The following is a 20,805-nucleotide window of genomic DNA, read 5'->3' as shown; positions in this document are numbered from 1 at the left end:
TTTCTTTTATGTATATCATCCTATTTCTCAATGTTTTCCAACAGTTAAGCTCAATTCTGCGAAGGACCCACTTTGATGATGAGAAGAAGCTTCTGGGCTCAATATGCAATGACCTCATTGAAAGATTTGCCACTAACAATAGGTGGTTAGGAAGACAAACGTGAGTTTCACTCTTATTTGGTTTGAAATGTTGGGTAAAGCCTTCTTAGTTTCTGATGTGTGAAGATAAGGAAATATTTTATTTGATGAAATAACACAACAGTACTTTATCAGTATTTCCTCCTTAATCCATATTTTAAAGAAAAAGTTGAGGGGGGGGGGGGGGGGGGGGGGGGTGATGGAGTTGGTAATTAAAAACAGATCTTTGCTAAATGATATGTATTTCTTTTTTTTTTTTTTTTTTAATTATTCTATGCTATCTTTCTCTCTGATATATACCTTTGTTTGTTGAACTTAAATGTTAAATATACCACCCCTAATGTCTTCTCTTTGTCTTTTTGAAATAGGTTTGCTCAGTTGTGCTATGTAATTCTAGAGGAGGATAGTCTCCCACCTGAGGCATTTGCCAGGAATCTTCTGCCCAGTCTATTGGCGCTTTCCAAGGACTCAGTTGCCAATGTCAGGCTATGTCTTGCCAGAGTTCTCTCGGAGAGAATTACTCCTCTTGGTACGTTTTTGAGTGCTCTCTCTCTCTCTCTCTCTCTCTCTCTCTCTCTCTCTCTCTCTCTCTCTCTCTCTCTCTCTCTCTCTCTCTCTTTCTTCTCTCTCTTCTCTCTCTCTCTCTCTCTCTCTCTCTCTCTCTCTCTCTCTCTCTCTCTCTCTCTCTCTCTCTCTCTCTCTCTCTCTCTCACTCAACTTCATGACTAAATCCCTCCCAACTTCATTATTTATGCTATACATTTAGGTAAACTACTCACAACAATTCGCTAACCAGATATAACGTACCAACATGCAAAATTATGTGTAATCTCTCTTGTGTGTGTGTATCGTTGAGTTATTAATTGGTGGTGACTGATGTGATCTTTGAACATTAAATCTGAGAGGGGAATGAGAGATGCCCTTGATTGTCTTCACAGGACCCTGATTTTCAAGGTTGGAATCCAAACATATAATATTTTTTTTGAAGTGGCACCCATTGTGTGATTTCAAGTTGCGGTTTAATCAATTTTACATATATTTACGGAATTCAGTATGTTATAAACCCTCAGTATGTTTTCCAATGCCTGCTAGACGGAAAAAAAGGAGAGTAATGTCTAACTTTTTACTGGAGTTCAACACTCAGAAATGGGTTGGTCTATGTGTTTGCGTAAAAGTTCAGTTAATTTTTGCCACCCGAATTGGCAACCCGCTTCAATGCATCATCAGTCTTGAAAGCATAGCAATTCACAGTCCCTGTCCGCTTTCTACTTTATTTCAGAATACTTTACGAGTCAGTCAAATCCTCACCACAGTGACTTGGTGGAGACGTTACATGAGCTGAGGAAGGACAAAGACAAAGATGTTCGATACTTCTCCTCTCAGCAGACTAAGACTGACCTTTCCCAGCACCACCAAACTGTAAGTATTGGGGGAAATATTAAATTATGTCAGCACGGGATACCAGTTGAATGGGGAACCACAATGTCAGTTTTTTAAAATGTCAAAATGTTATGGTTAAGCCTTGCCATTAAAGCCACATCGAAAATCGGCAACGATGAACTTTTACTTCAGAAAAGTGAGTGGAGCAGGCACTTATATTGATAATAACAAGAAATGAAGTGAGTAGGAAAGTGCCAGAAGACAACAGAGAGTAAAATCTTTGCGACAGCAATGGGGACTCGAACCCATGACCTTACTAGTTCGACAACTCCGCCTGGCCGGGGAGATTGTGGACTCTACTGTATGAGCTATCCACAACAATGAGTTTGATTTAAAGAGCTGTCAACTCATGTCCCCTTGTTTTATTTGTGGTCTTTTAAATTCTCTCTTTCTTTCCTTTTGTTTTTGTCATATTTCTGTTGGGAGTTAGTACAAAGACTTGCAGTACCATTGGGTAGGGTCTTTGACTTCCCATGGTGGGCAGGAGCTCACTTGCTGTGTTTTCTATCCCCCTATATCTGTTTTCCAGGTTGCTTTTTTTCTTTGTCTTGGAACGGGATAACTTGGTTTTGTCCTGACTCTGGTCAGAGTCCTTGGTTGAGAGGGAAACAGTCAAATGTATAGTTTTAGTTTTAGGGTGATATTTTTTCCCTTGTAAATCATCTCTTTGCTGTGTACTGGTACAGTAGAACTCGGAAATAGCGAGTTCGACGGGTCCACTCCTGATTACTCGCTATTTCCGAGTTCTCGCTATTCCCGAGTTGCCAGGAAAGGTTATAATATTGCTGGTTATTCCCCTCAGTGTGTAATTCGAGTAAAAGCTGTCACCCCTATTTCAATTTATTCACAGAAGTGGCAGAATGCTTGTTTTTTTGTTGTTTTTTTATTTGTTTTTTGTGTTTTGTTTTTTTTTTCAAGTAAAATCATGACTAGAAAAAAAACAAGAACATAGAAATTTGTGTGTGTGTGTGCGTGTTTGCGTGTGCGCGCGAGTGTTTGTATGCACTCGGCATGTTTGATGAGGTAAGCAAGCGCATCACTCAATCACTGACCCATTGAAATAATGGTTCCACACTCCCCTCTCTCGCTGATCGTGTCGTTCGTTAACGATGCTACTCGATGACCGATGTTGCGAAGTGAGGCATGTTGACATGTGCTTACCTCGCGCTTCGCGTGGCAACACATTGGGTGAATAATTGACCCCCACCCCCAATACACACACACGCACACAAACCCAACCCCCACCCAAATTTGTTTCGCCTATTATGTACTACTACAGACTAGGCTACTATGTAATATTACTCGTAACGAAAAATAAGAAAAGAAAAGAGGCTAGGCTAAAAATATTTAAATTGCCATTGTCTCTTGTTTTGCTTTACTTCGTTCGCAGTCCTAGGCTGGGGCAGGAAATGTTCGTTATTTCCGAGTTGACCTCTTTTTCATACTCGCTACTTTCATGCTAATTTTATTGACTCAAATAAGGGGAAAAAACGGGGATTTAGATTTTACTCGCTATTTCCGAGTACGTTACTTTCATGTTCTACTGTACTGATCGGTATATTTTTGTTTTGAACACACATATCTTGTAAATATTTGAGTATGTTCCTCTTACTTGGATTCTGTGCTGTCTGTTACTTGTAGGAAATCTCAAACTAAGTACATTGATAACATTATCTTGGTTTTACTTTGAGTGCTTTAGTAATTTTATAATTTTTAAAAATTTTAAATTTTGCTAGCACTGATTTGACCTAAATGTGTTGCAAGCGCTGTTAAAACCTTTAAAAAATTTAAACAATACAATCAGATGAATGTAATTGTAGGAATTTTACCTACACTGTATCAGCTTTATTTAATAAATGTAATGCGCTTTGAGGTCTTCTTGGCATAAAAGTGCTATAGAAATATTATTATTGGTGAACAAGGTATGGTTTTTGCAACCTTATATTTATAACAGGCATCAAACAAGTCTGACATTTCTTCCCTCTCCATGTATCCCATCATACATTTTAAATTTTAAAAATGTTTACAATTATTATATCCTAGGTGATAGTTATTTTCTTGAGGTGTGTAGTTTAATCCGGGTTTTTTTTCTTCACCCCCCTCCTCCCTTTCATTTCTTTTTTTTTTTTTTTTTTTGTTGATGTTAAAAGAAGAATTTCTGTCATCGAATCATTAAATCTGATATCGATCCTTTTCTTTTGCAGGTTCCTGTGTGATGATTGGTTTTGTTTGCCTATTTTTCAACGAGTCGATCAATCAAAAAAGAAACGGTACTTTGATAATGTTGATGATGATTAAGTTAATAGATATTATTGGAATGTATATATGCAATTGTTTCAGAGGCTGAATTGAGAGATGATGAAACACGATTATTGGTACCATATTATAATGATTTTTATTTTAATCCAATTTCTTCATGCTTGTTTTTTAAAATATGTATTGTGTGTACACATACGTCGTTCTTTCAAAAGATGGTGGCAACCCATGGACTCCACTCATTTGTTAATTATGATTATTTTGCATCTGACAATAACAACGTGTTGTGAGAGTTATCAGATTTTCACTATGGTGGATGGAATACAAATGCTGCTGCTTGAAGCTAGAAGAAATAAATAGTCATTTGGAATTCAAGCTTTAATTTGATCAACAGACGACACTCCCTTAGTGGGCAGAGAGGTACTTGCTGAGTCTTCTATCCCTCTGTATCTGTTTTCCAATTGATTTCGGTCTTGGTTTGTCCTGATCCTATTCGTATTTCCTGGCTGAGAGGGAAATAATCAAATGTATAGTTTTGGGAGATGATCATTTTTTTCATTGTAAATCGTCTCTGTGTTATGCACTGTATTTTGTTTTGTTTACCTATTATATTTGATTTTTAAACATTTGAATGTGTTCCTCTTAGTGGGGACCTATGCGACTTTTAGGTGATCTCTAAGTAATATGATAGTGTGCTCTTGGAATCTACATCTGTTTCCTATTTGAACCAATTCCCCTTTGTCTTATCTTTTCGTGGGTGGTTTAATTTTCACTATCCCATTTTCTTCCTTCTTTTTTTTACTGGTGCTGATATGACCTTAAGATGTTGCAAGCGCCTTAAAAACAAAACGATGAGAAGACATATGACTTTGTGAATGGAATTGAAGCTTTCATTCCAATAGACTATAATTCAATAACTTGAGTCGAGTCGGTGTTGACAATTTTCCTCGGAATTTTGGGATTTTCTTTGAAATGTTCTGCTGTTTTTGCAGTGTTAAACCTTTTTCTGTGAAAAGCACTCGGGTGGCTCCATGGTAGATGGATGAAAAAATATCCATCGTGTCTTGTGTCAAATCTTGAAACATGTGCTTAGTTGCATACATTTTGGTGACACTCGTATTTTTATGACGTCAGTCTAGACAAACAAGGCCAGTGGTGTCCTCGGATGACAGATGTTGGGTTGGGATTGGAAAATAAATAGAAAATCAATGCATAACTCTCTCTCTCTCTCTCTCTCTCTCTCTCTCTCTCTCTCTCTCTCTCTCCTCTCTCTCTCTCTCTCTTCCCCTCTCTCTCCTCTCTCTCTCTCTCTCCCCTTCTTCTTCTTCTTCTTCTTCTTCTTCTTCTTCTTCTTCTTCTTCTTCTTCTTCTTCTTCTTCTTCTTCTTCTTCTTCTTCTTCTTCTTCTTCTTCTTCTTCTTATTTCTTCATTTTATGCTTTTAGAAGTTATTTTGTCGTAGAAAGATAAAATTTTACAATAAGCAAGGTCCTGTTATCCTGTTTTATATAGTTTGAAATGGACATTAGCAATTGCTTGCTTACCCTCTATGGATAGGTCGTTAGTCTATAGTAAAGTACTTACTGCCATATCTAACACTCCCAGCTACCCAATCACTGCTGAAAATTTGGTGATATACGTTACATCAAATTCATTAGAATTACCCGAAGAGTGTGAAAAATGCTAAGGCGTAGCTATTGCAAACTTCTTCTGGTACAAAAAACAAAAACAATGATGAACAAAAAAAATAATTAAATTGAGAAATATCTGAGCAGCAGTTGATCTCCAATTTGAAATGGATTCGTTCAGAAACGTTTTTATGTATGTCAATTAACTATCAGGGTCTTTTGTTTTAGATGATTTGCAAGAAAAGTTTCAAATATATGCAGCTTGTCTTTTTTATTTTATTTTTATATATAACCTTCAACTTTCTTTTGTGTTGTATTTTGTGTGATTGTTAAAAGGTTGGAGTCCATCGGTAATTGTTTATATGATTATTATTATTATTATCATTATTATTATTATTATTGCTCATCTCTTCCAGTGGTTCATTCATTCTACTCGTGTTCTTCTTTTATACTGGTGCCTTACATTTGATTACTATTTAATTTATTTATTGTTGGTACTTGACAATGGACGAAATTTTATACATGATGTAGTCATTGGTAAGAGTTAGACGTTCATCGCAGTGATTATCTTTTTTAGGAAGAAAAATATATTACCCTGCTCACTTGTAAATCAAAATGGTTGTAAATTTGATTTCTGTTCGGGTTCGCATATCTCGCTCTTTCTCGAAACTTTGGAACAAGCCACTTCCCTAAACACTGATGAGGAGGGGGTGGGGTTCCTTCTTCTATCCCCCTATATTTGTTTTCCAACATGCTTTCTGTCTTTGTCTTGGAATGAGATTACTTGGTTTTGTCCAGGCCCTAGCTGGGAGGGAAACAGTCAAATGTATAGAGTTTTAGATCATATTTTTTTTTCTTGTAAATCATCTCTCTGTTATGCACTATTGTTTTGTTTTATTTAAATATTATATATGATTTGTAAACATTTGAGTGTATCCCTCTTAGTTGAGACCTGTGCTTGTGTCTGGATTAGACTTAGGTGATCTTAAAGTACTTTGATAGTGTGCTCTTGGAATCTTCATCTGTTTCCTATTTGAACCAATTCCCCTTTGTCTTACCTTTTCTTGGGTGCTTTAATTGTAATTCTAGAAATTTTTACTATCCCATTTTCTTCCTTTTTTACTGGCGCTGATATGCCCTTAATGTGTTGCAAGCGCCGCAAAACCTTTAAAAACAAACAAGTGATGAGGAATTTTGAGCTCTCAAATAATAGGACCACCCATCTTTTTCTTCTATTCTGAAGCCAAAAGAGTTATTTAGCCTAAGTGGGAATATACAATCAGATTTGGAAATCATGCAAAAAGGGAAATCACTACACTCCCGAAAGAAAACAAAACTTGCTCATTTCGAGCGTTCTGTTTTAACAACTGATTTTTAAAACATTTAATGGAGACGGGCCTCATGCTTCCAAATAATGGGCTGACGTGATCGTTATTTCCCTTCCTCAACCTCAACACCCATTGTCTGTCAGCAGTACCTACCGCTGAGATCCTCGCATAGACAAGGATAATAATAGTGTTTAAAGATATTGATCGTACCAATAAGAAGAATATTTTTTAAAATAATGTTTTCAATCATGAGTTCATTGAGGAAAATAAAGCAAGTGTCTGTTTTTAAATATATATTTTAAATGAAAATCTAATGCTATAGAGAGAGAGATGGAAAACATCGACATGGGTATGTCGAGTTATCTGTCTTCCACTGTATTATTATTATAACTTTTCGTTTGGAGTAGTTTTGAGAGTGATTTTGTTTGCCATCAAGACGAAAAGCAATTAAAAATGATTTTATGTGCATTTTACCAACTTGCTTTACCTTAGAGGACTGAAAATAAAAGCAAATATTATATTTTTATATTGAATTTTTGTTTTGCTTTGTTGAATGTCAATTTTGGAATAATGAATTTTATCCCCATAGGATCTCCAGACCGCCTCCCTTGGGTGGGGTTCCTGACCTCCCATAGTGGGCAGGGTGGTACTTACTGTGTCTTCTATCCCCCTATATGTTTTCCAACTAGCTTTCTGTCTTGTCTGTGTCTTGGAATGAGATTACTTGGTTTTGTCCTGGTCCTGACTGGATACAGTCAAATGTATAGTTCGTTTTGGGAGATATTTTTTTTCCTTGTAAATCATCTCTCTTATGTGATGTATTTATGTTTTGTTTACATATTATATATGATTTGTAAACATTTGAGTGCGTTCCTCGTAGTGGGGTTCCTTACCTCCCATAATGGGCAGGAAGGGAGGCACTTACTGTGTCTTCTATCCCCTTATATTAAGTCTTGCCTCGGTAAATGACTAAAACTTGGCCAACCTCCATGGGTGAAAGTTCGCCGGAAAAATCCGGCATGGCCGGATTTTTATTTTTGAAAAAGAGGTCTCGCCGTTTTTTTTTTGTCTGGCCGGAATTCGAAATGAAAAAAAACGGCAACTGTCGTTTATATAATTAACCGCACTTCTGTTTTTTCCTCTCATTGGTAGTTGCAGGATTTTTTTTTTTCTGATCACCTGCCTTTGCAGGATTAATATCATTGAGTAACTTTCACCCATGAGCCAAACTTAGTCCGAATACGCCGTGATTTTAGTCCCGGACTTGCTTAGTCAGCTCACATTCACATGAAATCCACTGGGTGGGGATCCTGACCTCCCATAGCGGGCAGGGAGGTACATACTGTGTCTTCTATCCCCTTATATCTGTTTTCCAACATGCTTTCTGTCTTTGTCTTGGAATGAGATTACTTGGTTTTGTCCTGGCTGGGAGGGAAACAGTCAAATGCATAGTTATTGTTTGGGAGATATTTTTTTTCCTTGTAAATCATCTCTCTGTTATGTATTATTATATTTGTTATTTTTAATGTATAATGTAAGCATTTGAGTGTATTCCTCTTTGTTGGATTGTGTGCTTGTGTCCGGATGAGACTTATAGTTTATAGTTATAGGTGATCTCAAACTAAGTACATTGGTGGTATGCTCTTGGAACCTACATCTGATCCCTATTTGTTCCCAGTTCCCCTTTGTCTTACTTTTTCTTGGATGCTTTAATTGTAATTCTAGAACTTTTTACTATCCCATTTTCTTACTTTTTACTGGCGCTGATATAACCTAAATGTGTTGCAAGCGCCGCAAAACCCTTTTTTAAAAAATAGTCCGAATGTGCCGTGATTTTAGTCCGATTTTCTCAAGTCAAGAAATAGCCAGAGACTAAGCGCTAGTCCGTGTTCATGAAAACGGCCCCGAGACGATGGAGGATTTCATAATAATTTATCCTTTGTTTACAGAAGGAAATACACATTAAAGTGAATGTTCAAATAATAAAACAAAGCATTGGCTGAAGTAGAAGTAGAAATGAACAACAACCCCCATGTTATCTTGTACACCAGAATGACAAAAAGGTCTCTAAAAACACCAAAATTTAACAAAATAGGATTCTTAATTAAAAGTAAAAGCCTAAGGTCAACATAATAAGGTGAAAGAACAAGTTTGGTTTTGCTTTTAATGGCTTTGCAGGAGAAAGTGGCGATGGTGGCTGATGCATATATGTGCCCAGTGTCAGCACCTGGACTTCAAAAAACCTTTGAAGGAAAATTTTAAAAACCTGCAACTTCGAAATATAGCGATATGCTTACTTTGTTATCAAATCTTAAGTTATTGATGGTTTTACATTATTTAATTCACTCAACCCTAACACCGACTATATCCGTAGTTCACCCGGGTTACTTTTACCCCATGCCTATATATTACATATTTATGAGACAAATTATAGGCGTAGTAGCAAAGCTAATGTTTTTAGTTATTGCATGTTAATGTTAGTGATAGTTGAATAAAACTATCTATGTACATGCTCATTTCTAATACATCTTTTTTCAATTTCGAAAAGTAGTAAAAATCTCTAGGATTGAGTGAGTTAACCTTAGTTAACTTACAAAGAAATAAAACTAGTCCCTCATAACAGCAAGAAGATCTAGGCAAGCAGCAAGTAAACTCGCCACAGGATGGAGCAAACCAATATGAGTGGGCTGAGTGCAGATCCCTGGTTTGTTCCATCTCTTACATCAAATGGTTCAGTTGAGCCAATAGCTATCCTTACCTACCACTGTCTTGCTACCTTCGTGCATATCCTGGCTAACTTAATATACAATATTTCTGTTACCCCCTTTGCTCTTAGAGAGGCATTCTCCAGTTCAATGACACACAATGTAATTCTTTGTATATTTACAGTACAGGGCTGAGAACCTTCCGGTTAAATGGTGGTTTATCTCCGCCCATCACCATCACTATTCCGCCTTTTAAAAAGGCTCACCACAACCACTACATCAACATCCCTATCACCACTACTTTTACAACCACCACCTGTACTACAACAACCATCACATCATCATTCCTAACACCATTACTACTACAACCACCACCACATCATCATCCCCCACCACCACTACTACTACCTACAACCACCACCACATCATCATCCCTACCACCACCACCACTACAGCGACAACCACTACTACTACAACTACCATCACATCATCATCCCTCCCACCACTACTACAACAACCACCACCTTTTATTTTTTCCTACTACCAATTCAACTACATCCTCCACCACCACATCATCCCAACTATCACTACTACAACCACCCCACATCATCCCTACCACAACTATTACAACCACCACCACACCATCATTCCCAACACCTCTACAGCTACAACCACCATATCATCATCCCTATCACGACCCTACTACAACCACCATCACATCACCATCCCTACCGCCATCTTTTCTTACTACTACTACAATATGTTGTAATTACACTCTCAACTTTTGAAATTCCTCCGAGTGGTGTCAGAAATTATTGCGAGACACATTTTTGATTGCATCCCAGTAAATTTTTAATGAAATTCAAATTTATACGTTATCGTCGCATAGATAGGTCTTGAACTCCATTTTTGTGACCAGTCATTCTCACCCCTGAACCATCATGACATCATCACCATCTCTACCACAACTACCACCACTACGACAGCAACTATCACATCATCATCAGTAACATCATCTCCACAACCACATCATCACTGCCCTCATTGTAATCAGTACCAACTCTAGTGCAAGCACCACTATCACATCATCTTCCTGGTGGGATCTTTTGACTTGCATGGATCAGAGTTGCTTTCTGCCTTTGTCTTGGCTTGATCCTTTTCCTGGCCGGATTCATTGGCACGGAGGGAAACAATTAAATGCATAGTCGTTTTTGGGAGATGATATGTTTGTCCTCGTATATCATCCCTCTTTTGTGTGACGTTAGATTTGTTGTTCTAAATTTTGTATTTCTCTCACAAGGATTCTGTGCTTGTGTCTTGGTGAGACTTTTAGGTGACCTCAAACTAACTACATTGATAGTTTTATCTTGGAGTCCGTTTGTGAGCCCTATTTGAACCAGTCACTTTTTCTCCGGTGCTTTTGATCTTACTTAAATCTATATTTTTTTTTACAGCCCCATATATATTTTAAGTGCCGCGGAAATGACCTCCAAACATATACACGTGCTCACACAAATCAATAAAGTTCACTCAGTTCTTAAGTCTCGTTAATTTTTTCACTTTCATTTTTCTGTACTCATCACTACATTCACTTTGAGCTCTCTCTCTCTCTCTCTCTCTCTCTCTCTCTCTCTCTCTCTCTCTCTCTCTCTCTCTCTCTCACACACACACACACACACACACACACACACACACAAATCAGTAAAGAGCACCCAGTTCTTTAGCCTCAATAAGTTTTCATTTTTCATCTTTATGTACTTAACAATGCTACACACATACACACACACACACACACGCACACAGAGGATTCAATTAAAATGTTAATTTCCTGGCAATTGCCAACATGAAACAAACGTTTATTTGATATTTCCGATTAACAAATAAAGCACATACACACCTAACAATAAAGTTCACTCTGTACTTCAACCTCGGTTAGTTTTTCACTTTAATCTCTCTGTACCTATCACTATATTCACTTTGAGCAGTCTCTCTCTCTCTCTCTCTCTCTCTCTCTCTCTCTCTCTCTCTCTCTCTCTCTCTCTCTCTTTCTTTCTTTCTTTCTCTCTCTCTCTCTCTCTCTCTCTCTCTCTCTCTCTCTCTCTCTCTATTCACTCTCTCTCTGTCTCTCTCTCACTCACACACACACACACTACACACACACACACACACCTGGGTGGGGTTTCTGACCTCCCATAGTGGACAAGGGGGTACATACTATGTCTTCTATCCCCTTATATCTGTTTTCCAACATGCTTTCTGTCTTTGTCTTGGAATGAGATTACTTGGTTTTGTCCTGGCCCTGGCCAGAGTCCTTAACTGGAAGGGAAACAGTAAAATGCACAGTTATTGTTTTGGGAGATGATATTTTTTCCTTGTAAATCATCTCTCTGTTATGTATTATTATATTTGTTATTTTGAATGTATGATGTAAGCATTTGAGTGTATTCCTCTTTGTGCCCGTGTAATAGGGTTACGAATACCTTATTGTTAGTCTGGTTGTGTGTTTATTGAATTTTTAAATCATGTTTCGTAGCTCGCAAATCCCTGGGTGCCAGTATGTCTGTGTGTTGATTGTTAACTTTTAACCAGGTTTCTTAGATCTCAAATACCTGGGTAGCAGTCTGTTTGAGGGTTCTTTCATCATTTGTAACCCCCACATTTCTGATTGTCATTATGTATAATAGTGGGATTTGAACCAGGGACCGTAGCATTGTACTGTGTGTTTGATGGAATGTCTGATTGTGATTCTACGCAAGATTGCATTCACTCAAGTGTATCGTGTTACAGTTACATGGCGTCCTGTTGTATGAAAGTGTGAACTAACACTCCCTTCTCTCTCTCTCTCTCTCTCTCTCTCTCTCTCTCTCTCTCTCTCTCTCTCTCTCTCTCTCTCTCTCTCTCTCTCTCTCTCACACACACTTTTTCTCTCTCTATCTATCTATATATATATCTATCTATATTTATCTATTTATCTATCCATCTATCTATCTATTTACCTATTCATATATCTATCTCTATCTGATTGTTGGGTTATGCACTAGTTGATTTATTTTTGTGTTGTAGAAGAGATAATATAAGATATTAGCGAATACATGCACATATATATTCATTTTTGATTTTTTGAAATCTTTTGATTTGTATTGTCTCAAATGTATGACAATATTGTTAATCTAAATACTGGAATTACTGAATAATCAATTTTGTTTATGAGTATTGATCGTTCGTATGAAATTGTGAATGTGTTCAATGTATTTGATTTATGTCATGAGCATTGTTAATATGAATATTAATCGATGGAGATTGTATATTAATATTTGATGCTGGAATTACCTTGCTGATCATTCGTCTGAGCTCTCTCTCTCTCTCTCTCTCTCTCTCTCTCTCTCTCTCTCTCTCTCTCGCTCTCTCCCTCTCTCTCTCTCTCTCCCTCGCTATCTCTCTCTCTCTCTCTCTCTCTCTCTCTCTCATTTATTTCTTCATCTACCTATCTGTCCTTCTCTCTTCCTGTCTCTCTGACTCATACCTACTCTTCCTAAGACTGTTTGGTTCTGACGTTATCTTCTTTGTGGTACATCCCTCTGCGCTCATTGGTGAGAAATGTATTGAATTTGAATATTCATGCTTGGTAGACGCTAACGGTATACCCGTCTTTTATGTATTTGTATATTTGTGAGTAGAATGTGTTTATCATTTCCCCTCACTCCCCATCTCGCCCCTTTGTAAGTTGCAGCGATTGGTGGAGAGCGAAGTTACCTTATATGGACATAGCCATCCCGTTTGGGTGGAAAGCTTGATTTTTATAGAATTTTATGTGGTTAAAGTTAGCAACTCTTTCAACATTTCCTTATATGGAAACTAAAATTTCACCAGGGCTTTCCGCCCACATACCTTTTAGGCCTTTATAAAGAGCAGCAGTTCTGTGCAGCTTCACTCTTGCTTTTACTTTATTAAACGATATATTATTTTAGTGTAACTTAAGTTACTTTGCTTATTTCATTCCTTAGTTTATCTCTGTGTTTTTAATTCCTCTTTTTCCAAGGTGAGTTGCTGCCAGAATATTTCTTATACTAAATTTATAATGTTAAGATTTCAGAGATTGTTAATAATAATAATAATAATAATAATAATAATAATAATAATAATAATAATAATAATAATAATAAATAATAATAATAATAATAATATTAAGACTGGAATTATGGTATATATGATGATTTTGATATTTGATGTTTTTGTCTTACATGCTATTGATAATGATAACGTTGTGAGTACGTTGGTTAGTCTTATCTTGGAAGGTATGGTGTTGCCGCTGGATGGTAACCATGTCCTTGTCTCTGGGGCGATATATGTTTTACGGGAGATAATTACATTGAATTGTCTTTATGGTGATGGGGGAGAAACGTTGGTTGTTTTGGGACGGCTCGGGGTCGTATATTTGATGCGTAAAAGACGTATCTGACATAACCTTCGTTGGCTCTCTGGCTTCATCATGTAATCAGGCCTGACTCGTAATTACGTGGGAGATCGCTGATGACGTCGTCTATAATACGACAGAAGTCATGTTAAACCGCTGACATACGGTGTATGCCAGTCATGTACTCACAAGTTACTCATTGACTCTGGAGGTGTAATTGATGATTACAGGACAATATCAGAGTGAGTTACATATTGGTGACTCACGTTGTGGTCTTTAATAAAGTTAGTTTTAGGGTTAGGTTTATGCTGACTTTTTTATGAAATGATATTCTGGTATCATAATATGATTATATTGGATAATACTAAATGCTTATATTGGTGAACATATGTTGTTATGTCGTTATTGTCATAATGATTTGGATATAGGATATTGTTGGTTATCATTGTTGTTTATCATTATATACATTTATACATCTTTTGTATTGATGGTATTGGTAATAATCATTGTAATTGTTGGTGATGAGTAATGAGAGGAATGTTGGTTGTTCTGGGGCGGCTCGTGGCCGTATATATTTGATGCGTATTTAGACTCATCTGACATAACCTTTGTTTGCTCTCTGGTCTCATCAGATGATGGTGATGATTATAATATGATGGCGATGATGATGATGATGATGATGATGATGATGATGATGATGGTGATGATGATGATGATGATGATGATGATGATGATGATGATGATGATGATGATGATGGTGATGTGATGATGATGATGATGATGATGATGATGATGATGATGATGATGTGGTGGTGATGATGATGACGACGACGATGATGTTGTGACGCGGACAGCGTCGATGGTGACGACGACAGTTGGTATAGTAATAGTATAATTATAATGTTATGAGTCGTGATCGCTGTCGCGTGACGAATGATTGCTACCTGCAGTGTGTGTGACTGTGTAGCGCATGTAGTGTAATTGTTGTCGTTATTGTTGTTATCGTCATTGCATGTTGATCATTGTTTGATCAAAAATTCACTCTTGCTTTTACTTTATTAAACGATATATTATTTTAGTGTAACTTAAGTTACTTTGCTTATTTCATTCCTTAGTTTATCTCTGTGTTTTTAATTCCTCTTTTTCCAAGAGTCAACAATCCATCTGGGAACCGGGACGTGGCTTGATCGAATACCCCTAGACAGATAGAGGCCACGTTTACTTAGTACCTTCAACTACAACTCCTCCTCCTGCTCTCTCGAAGTTTCCGCTTCCAAAATCTGTATAACACCTTTAATTTCTTCAATTGATGATTTTGCGCCAACATCCTGCGCATAACATATATCCACCCATCAACTAGTAAAAACAAACAGTTTCCATCCCTACTACATTTGGGGGCTCGTCCGGGATCATGATGGATGATACAACAGATTTGTCAACAAAACCAACATTAACGTGTGAACGAAGATGGAGGTGGAACAACGAATCGTTTCTGGCAGAGGAGGACGTGACAAGAACGGTGGACAACCTGAAGGTGTCTGTGATTGGCAGCAGTGACGGATGGAAGCCTGGACTCTCCCTTGGGTCGGAAGGGTGTGTGGCAGCAGATGTGACCAGACTTAAGTGTGTGACAGTGCAGGTGCCAGAGTGGGGCGTCAGCAGCATGGTCTTGGGGCAGATGACTAACAGATCTGCCTTGGTAGACAAGTGGCTGGGGCGCATGGAACCTGACGTCAGATGGAAAGGTCTACACATGATTGGCTGGATCCGCCAAGAAGACTGGACAAGTGCCAGATGCCTGTGAGTTGTGGGGCTGCAGCAGACGGCAGTGTGAAGCTTCACACGACATCTATTTTTTTTTTTTGGAACAATTTAGTTGATACATTATAACCCCATGTGAGAAGTGAGAAATTAATTGTAATGTGTTGATTAGATGTTTAGTTGTAATAATGGGATCATAATTAAAACTAATAAGCTCATTGTATGGCTTTAAAAATGGAGTCAATTATCAGTTGAATAGGTCAGATGCGATAAGATTTGCTTTTAGAACTCTGGATAATTACTAAAAGTTGTTTAAAAATAGAGACTTGTATACGGATATTTTATGTTTTTGCTTCTACTCGCTTTAGTTTCACAAGGTTCGATAGAATATTTCTCATTACTATTGATTATATGCCATGTCCTTATTATTTCTGATTCTTATATTCTAACATTTAACATGTTATGAAGGCCCGACGTAGATGGGTGGTGGAGTTGCCGACGTTGTCAATTTAATCTCAGCATCTTTTATACGGCAGGCTGACTGACAGGGAGCGGGATGCTCTGTTAAAGAAGCAGTGGTCTGTGCGTGGCAAGTATCTTCTTGGGGAGGATGCGGGGAGCCAATGTAAAAACGGATGGCTGGGTGTGGTTGACAGGCAACTATGCTTTTTAAACTCGGACATTAAGATAAAGCAGGTCCAGATTTGTACACTGAGGTAATAAGCGGGAAGATTCTGATGGACATTGGAACAGAAATTAAAGGCGCATATCAATAGATAGTGGTATTGTAAGTGACGTGTTTAAGACGAAGACGATGAGGTGGCGAAGAGGTGCGGTAGTTATTAGTGCAAAGTATGTATGACAAAATGCAATGGGTTACCATTCAAGCTATGATCCATGCATACAAACAGACAGACGCATGAGCGACACTTCATGACAATGACAGTGTGACGAAATTAGAGAGGTGTAGCAGCGAAGTGAGGGCTGAACGCAGAACTTAGTGGGGTCGGTGCAGTGAGTCGTGACAGAATAAACAGAGTAGATACTGCCACTGAAAGGAATTGACATTTATATCAATAACGACATTGCAGGTGATGCTGACAGATGCAATGGAGACGAGACTGAGACAGTCACTCGAAGGTCAACGAGACAAACGAAGGTACCTGCTCATCTGTCAGATTTCATTATCTATTACAAATAGTGGGCTGGGGATTACAAATAAGATTTGTGGGTAGCTGGGTATTAACTCTTTGTAACACGTGTGGGTTTGCAGGGGTTTCTTTTTTTTACAAAATGAGTTATTTTTGCTTTATTTTTGTTTAACTCTCTCAGATCATAGAGCTGTTGAGTAGAACTTCCTGGCGTATGTCCGGGTTTTACACGTGTCCTAAATTATGTCAGGGCATGTTAAATGGTTAATCAAAAGATGTTTGATTGTATTCAATTGTAATAACATAAAACCATGTTGTTATTGTATTTCAGATATGATGATTTTGAACTTGTGTAGTGTCAAAACTCGGGACGAGTTTTCAGTTCTCAGGGGGAGTAATGTAATAGGGTTACGAATACCTTATTGTTAGTCTGGTTGTGTGTTTATTGAATTTTTAAATCATGTTTCGTAGCTCGCAAATCCCTGGGTGCCAGTATGTCTGTGTGTTGATTGTTAACTTTTAACCAGGTTTCTTAGATCTCAAATACCTGGGTAGCAGTCTGTTTGAGGGTTCTTTCATCATTTGTAACCCCCACATTTCTGATTGTCATTATGTATAATAGTGGGATTTGAACCAGGGACCGTAGCATTGTACTGTGTGTTTGATGGAATGTCTGATTGTGATTCTACGCAAGATTGCATTCACTCAAGTGTATCGTGTTACAGTTACATGGCGTCCTGTTGTATGAAAGTGTGAACTAACACTCCCTTCTCTCTCTCTCTCTCTCTCTCTCTCTCTCTCTCTCTCTCTCTCTCTCACACACACACACACACTTTTTCTCTCTCTATCTATCTATATATATATCTATCTATATTTATCTATTTATCTATCCATCTATCTATCTATTTACCTATTCATATATCTATCTCTATCTGATTGTTGGGTTATGCACTAGTTGATTTATTTTTGTGTTGTAGAAGAGATAATATAAGATATTAGCGAATACATGCACATATATATTCATTTTTGATTTTTTGAAATCTTTTGATTTGTATTGTCTCAAATGTATGACAATATTGTTAATCTAAATACTGGAATTACTGAATAATCAATTTTGTTTATGAGTATTGATCGTTCGTATGAAATTGTGAATGTGTTCAATGTATTTGATTTATGTCATGAGCATTGTTAATATGAATATTAATCGATGGAGATTGTATATTAATATTTGATGCTGGAATTACCTTGCTGATCATTCGTCTGAGCTCTCTCTCTCTCTCTCTCTCTCTCTCTCTCTCTCTCTCTCTCTCGCTCTCTCCCTCTCTCTCTCTCTCTCCCTCGCTATCTCTCTCTCTCTCTCATTTATTTCTTCATCTACCTATCTGTCCTTCTCTCTTCCTGTCTCTCTGACTCATACCTACTCTTCCTAAGACTGTTTGGTTCTGACGTTATCTTCTTTGTGGTACATCCCTTTGCGCTCATTGGTGAGAAATGTATTGAATTTGAATATTCATGCTTGGTAGACGCTAACGGTATACCCGTCTTTTATGTATTTGTATATTTGTGAGTAGAATGTGTTTATCATTTCCCCTCACTCCCCATCTCGCCCCTTTGTAAGTTGCAGCGATTGGTGGAGAGCGAAGTTACCTTATATGGACATAGCCATCCCGTTTGGGTGGAAAGCTTGATTTTTATAGAATTTTATGTGGTTAAAGTTAGCAACTCTTTCAACATTTCCTTATATGGAAACTAAAATTTCACCAGGGCTTTCCGCCCACATACCTTTTAGGCCTTTATAAAGAGCAGCAGTTCTGTGCAGCTTCACTCTTGCTTTTACTTTATTAAACGATATATTATTTTAGTGTAACTTAAGTTACTTTGCTTATTTCATTCCTTAGTTTATCTCTGTGTTTTTAATTCCTCTTTTTCCAAGGTGAGTTGCTGCCAGAATATTTCTTATACTAAATTTATAATGTTAAGATTTCAGAGATTGTTAATAATAATAATAATAATAATAATAATAATAATAATAATAATAATAATAATAATAATAATAATAATAATAATAATAATAATAATAATAATAATATTAAGACTGGAATTATGGTATATATGATGATTTTGATATTTGATGTTTTTGTCTTACATGCTATTGATAATGATAACGTTGTGAGTACGTTGGTTAGTCTTATCTTGGAAGGTATGGTGTTGCCGCTGGATGGTAACCATGTCCTTGTCTCTGGGGCGATATATGTTTTACGGGAGATAATTACATTGAATTGTCTTTATGGTGATGGGGGAGAAACGTTGGTTGTTTTGGGACGGCTCGGGGTCGTATATTTGATGCGTAAAAGACGTATCTGACATAACCTTCGTTGGCTCTCTGGCTTCATCATGTAATCAGGCCTGACTCGTAATTACGTGGGAGATCGCTGATGACGTCGTCTATAATACGACAGAAGTCATGTTAAACCGCTGACATACGGTGTATGCCAGTCATGTACTCACAAGTTACTCATTGACTCCGGAGGTGTAATTGATGATTACAGGACAATATCAGAGTGAGTTACATTATATTGGTGACTCACGTTGTGGTCTTTAATAAAGTTAGTTTTAGGGTTAGGTTTATGCTGACTTTTTTATGAAATGATATTCTGGTATCATAATATGATTATATTGGATAATACTAAATGCTTATATTGGTGAACATATGTTGTTATGTCGTTATTGTCATAATGATTTGGATATAGGATATTGTTCGTTATCATTGTTGTTTATCATTATATACATTTATACATCTTTTGTATTGATGGTATTGGTAATAATCATTGTAATTGTTGGTGATGAGTAATGAGAGGAATGTTGGTTGTTCTGGGGCGGCTCGTGGCCGTATATATTTGATGCGTATTTAGACTCATCTGACATAACCTTTGTTTGCTCTCTGGTCTCATCAGATGATGGTGATGATTATAATATGATGGCGATGATGATGATGATGATGATGATGATGATGATGATGATGATGGTGATGATGATGATGATGATGATGATGATGATGGTGATGTGATGATGATGATGATGATGATGATGATGATGATGATGATGATGATGATGATGATGATGTGGTGGTGATGATGATGACGACGACGATGATGTTGTGACGCGGACAGCGTCGATGGTGACGACGACAGTTGGTATAGTAATAGTATAATTATAATGTTGTGAGTCGTGATCGCTGTCGCGTGACGAATGATTGCTACCTGCAGTGTGTGTGACTGTGTAGCGCATGTAGTGTAATTGTTGTCGTTATTGTTGTTATCGTCATTGCATGTTGATCATTGTTTGATCAAAAATTCACTCTTGCTTTTACTTTATTAAACGATATATTATTTTAGTGTAACTTAAGTTACTTTGCTTATTTCATTCCTTAGTTTATCTCTGTGTTTTTAATTCCTCTTTTTCCAAGAGTCAACAATCCATCTGGGAACCGGGACGTGGCTTGATCGAATACCCCTAGACAGATAGAGGCCACGTTTACTTAGTACCTTCAACTACAACTCCTCCTCCTGCTCTCTCGAAGTTTCCGCTTCCAAAATCTGTATAACACCTTTAATTTCTTCAATTGATGATTTTGCGCCAACATCCTGCGCATAACATATATCCACCCATCAACTAGTAAAAACAAACAGTTTCCATCCCTACTACACCCGGATGAGACTTATAGGTGATCTCAAACTAAGTACATTGGTGGTATGCTCTTGGAATCTACACCTGATCCCTATTTGTTCCCATTTCCCTTTGTCTTACTTTCTCTTGGGAGCTTTAATTGTAATTCTAGAACTTTTTAATATCCCATTTTCTTCCTTTTTACTGGCGCTGATATAACCTAAATGTGTTGCAAGCGCCGTAAAACCCTTAAAAACAAACAAACAAACAAAGTGCTAGCCAGCATGAATAATAAAATGTACCAATTTTCTTTGTTTAGA

At 37.3% G+C, this 20,805-nt stretch overlaps 2 protein-coding genes across 10 annotated transcripts in view; both read left to right on the top strand.

Annotated features, from left to right (window-relative positions):
• Positions 1–7,314, top strand: part of LOC144977488 (serine/threonine-protein phosphatase 4 regulatory subunit 1-like) — a 34,754-nt gene extending 27,440 nt beyond the window's left edge. For 3 of the 4 annotated variants that reach the window (XM_078922768.1, XM_078922770.1, XM_078922771.1), the window contains 4 exons: positions 45–160; positions 507–667; positions 1,418–1,557; positions 3,783–3,846. In XM_078922768.1, the coding sequence (XP_078778894.1) occupies positions 45–160; positions 507–667; positions 1,418–1,557; positions 3,783–3,794 (429 nt within the window). In that variant the 3' untranslated portion in view covers positions 3,795–3,846. Of the gene's footprint in view, positions 1–44; positions 161–506; positions 668–1,417; positions 1,558–3,782 lie in introns of all 4 variants that reach the window. The other variant, XM_078922769.1, reaches the window with a different exon arrangement.
• Positions 7,315–11,939: 4,625 nt separating this feature from the next.
• LOC144977487 (uncharacterized) overlaps positions 11,940–20,805 on the top strand; it is a 31,449-nt gene continuing 22,583 nt past the window's right edge. The window contains exons 1-3 of one of the 6 annotated variants that reach the window (XR_013646322.1): positions 11,941–15,707; positions 16,760–16,827; positions 20,286–20,569. Coding sequence is in view for 2 of the 6 variants with exons in the window: in XM_078922765.1 (XP_078778891.1) it covers positions 15,645–15,707; positions 16,760–16,827 (131 nt within the window). In the remaining 4 variants the exon portion in view is untranslated. Of the gene's footprint in view, positions 18,753–18,784; positions 20,570–20,805 lie in introns of those variants that run through there. The other 5 variants (XR_013646321.1, XM_078922765.1, XR_013646323.1 and 2 more) reach the window with 5 other exon arrangements.

Source organism: Berghia stephanieae, chromosome 7, assembly GCF_034508935.2.
Source record: "Berghia stephanieae isolate SIO BIC M18660-M18661 chromosome 7, UCSD_Bste_1.3, whole genome shotgun sequence".
NCBI lineage: Eukaryota > Metazoa > Mollusca > Gastropoda > Nudibranchia > Aeolidiidae > Berghia > Berghia stephanieae.
This window is presented reverse-complemented; position numbering and strand designations above follow the sequence as displayed.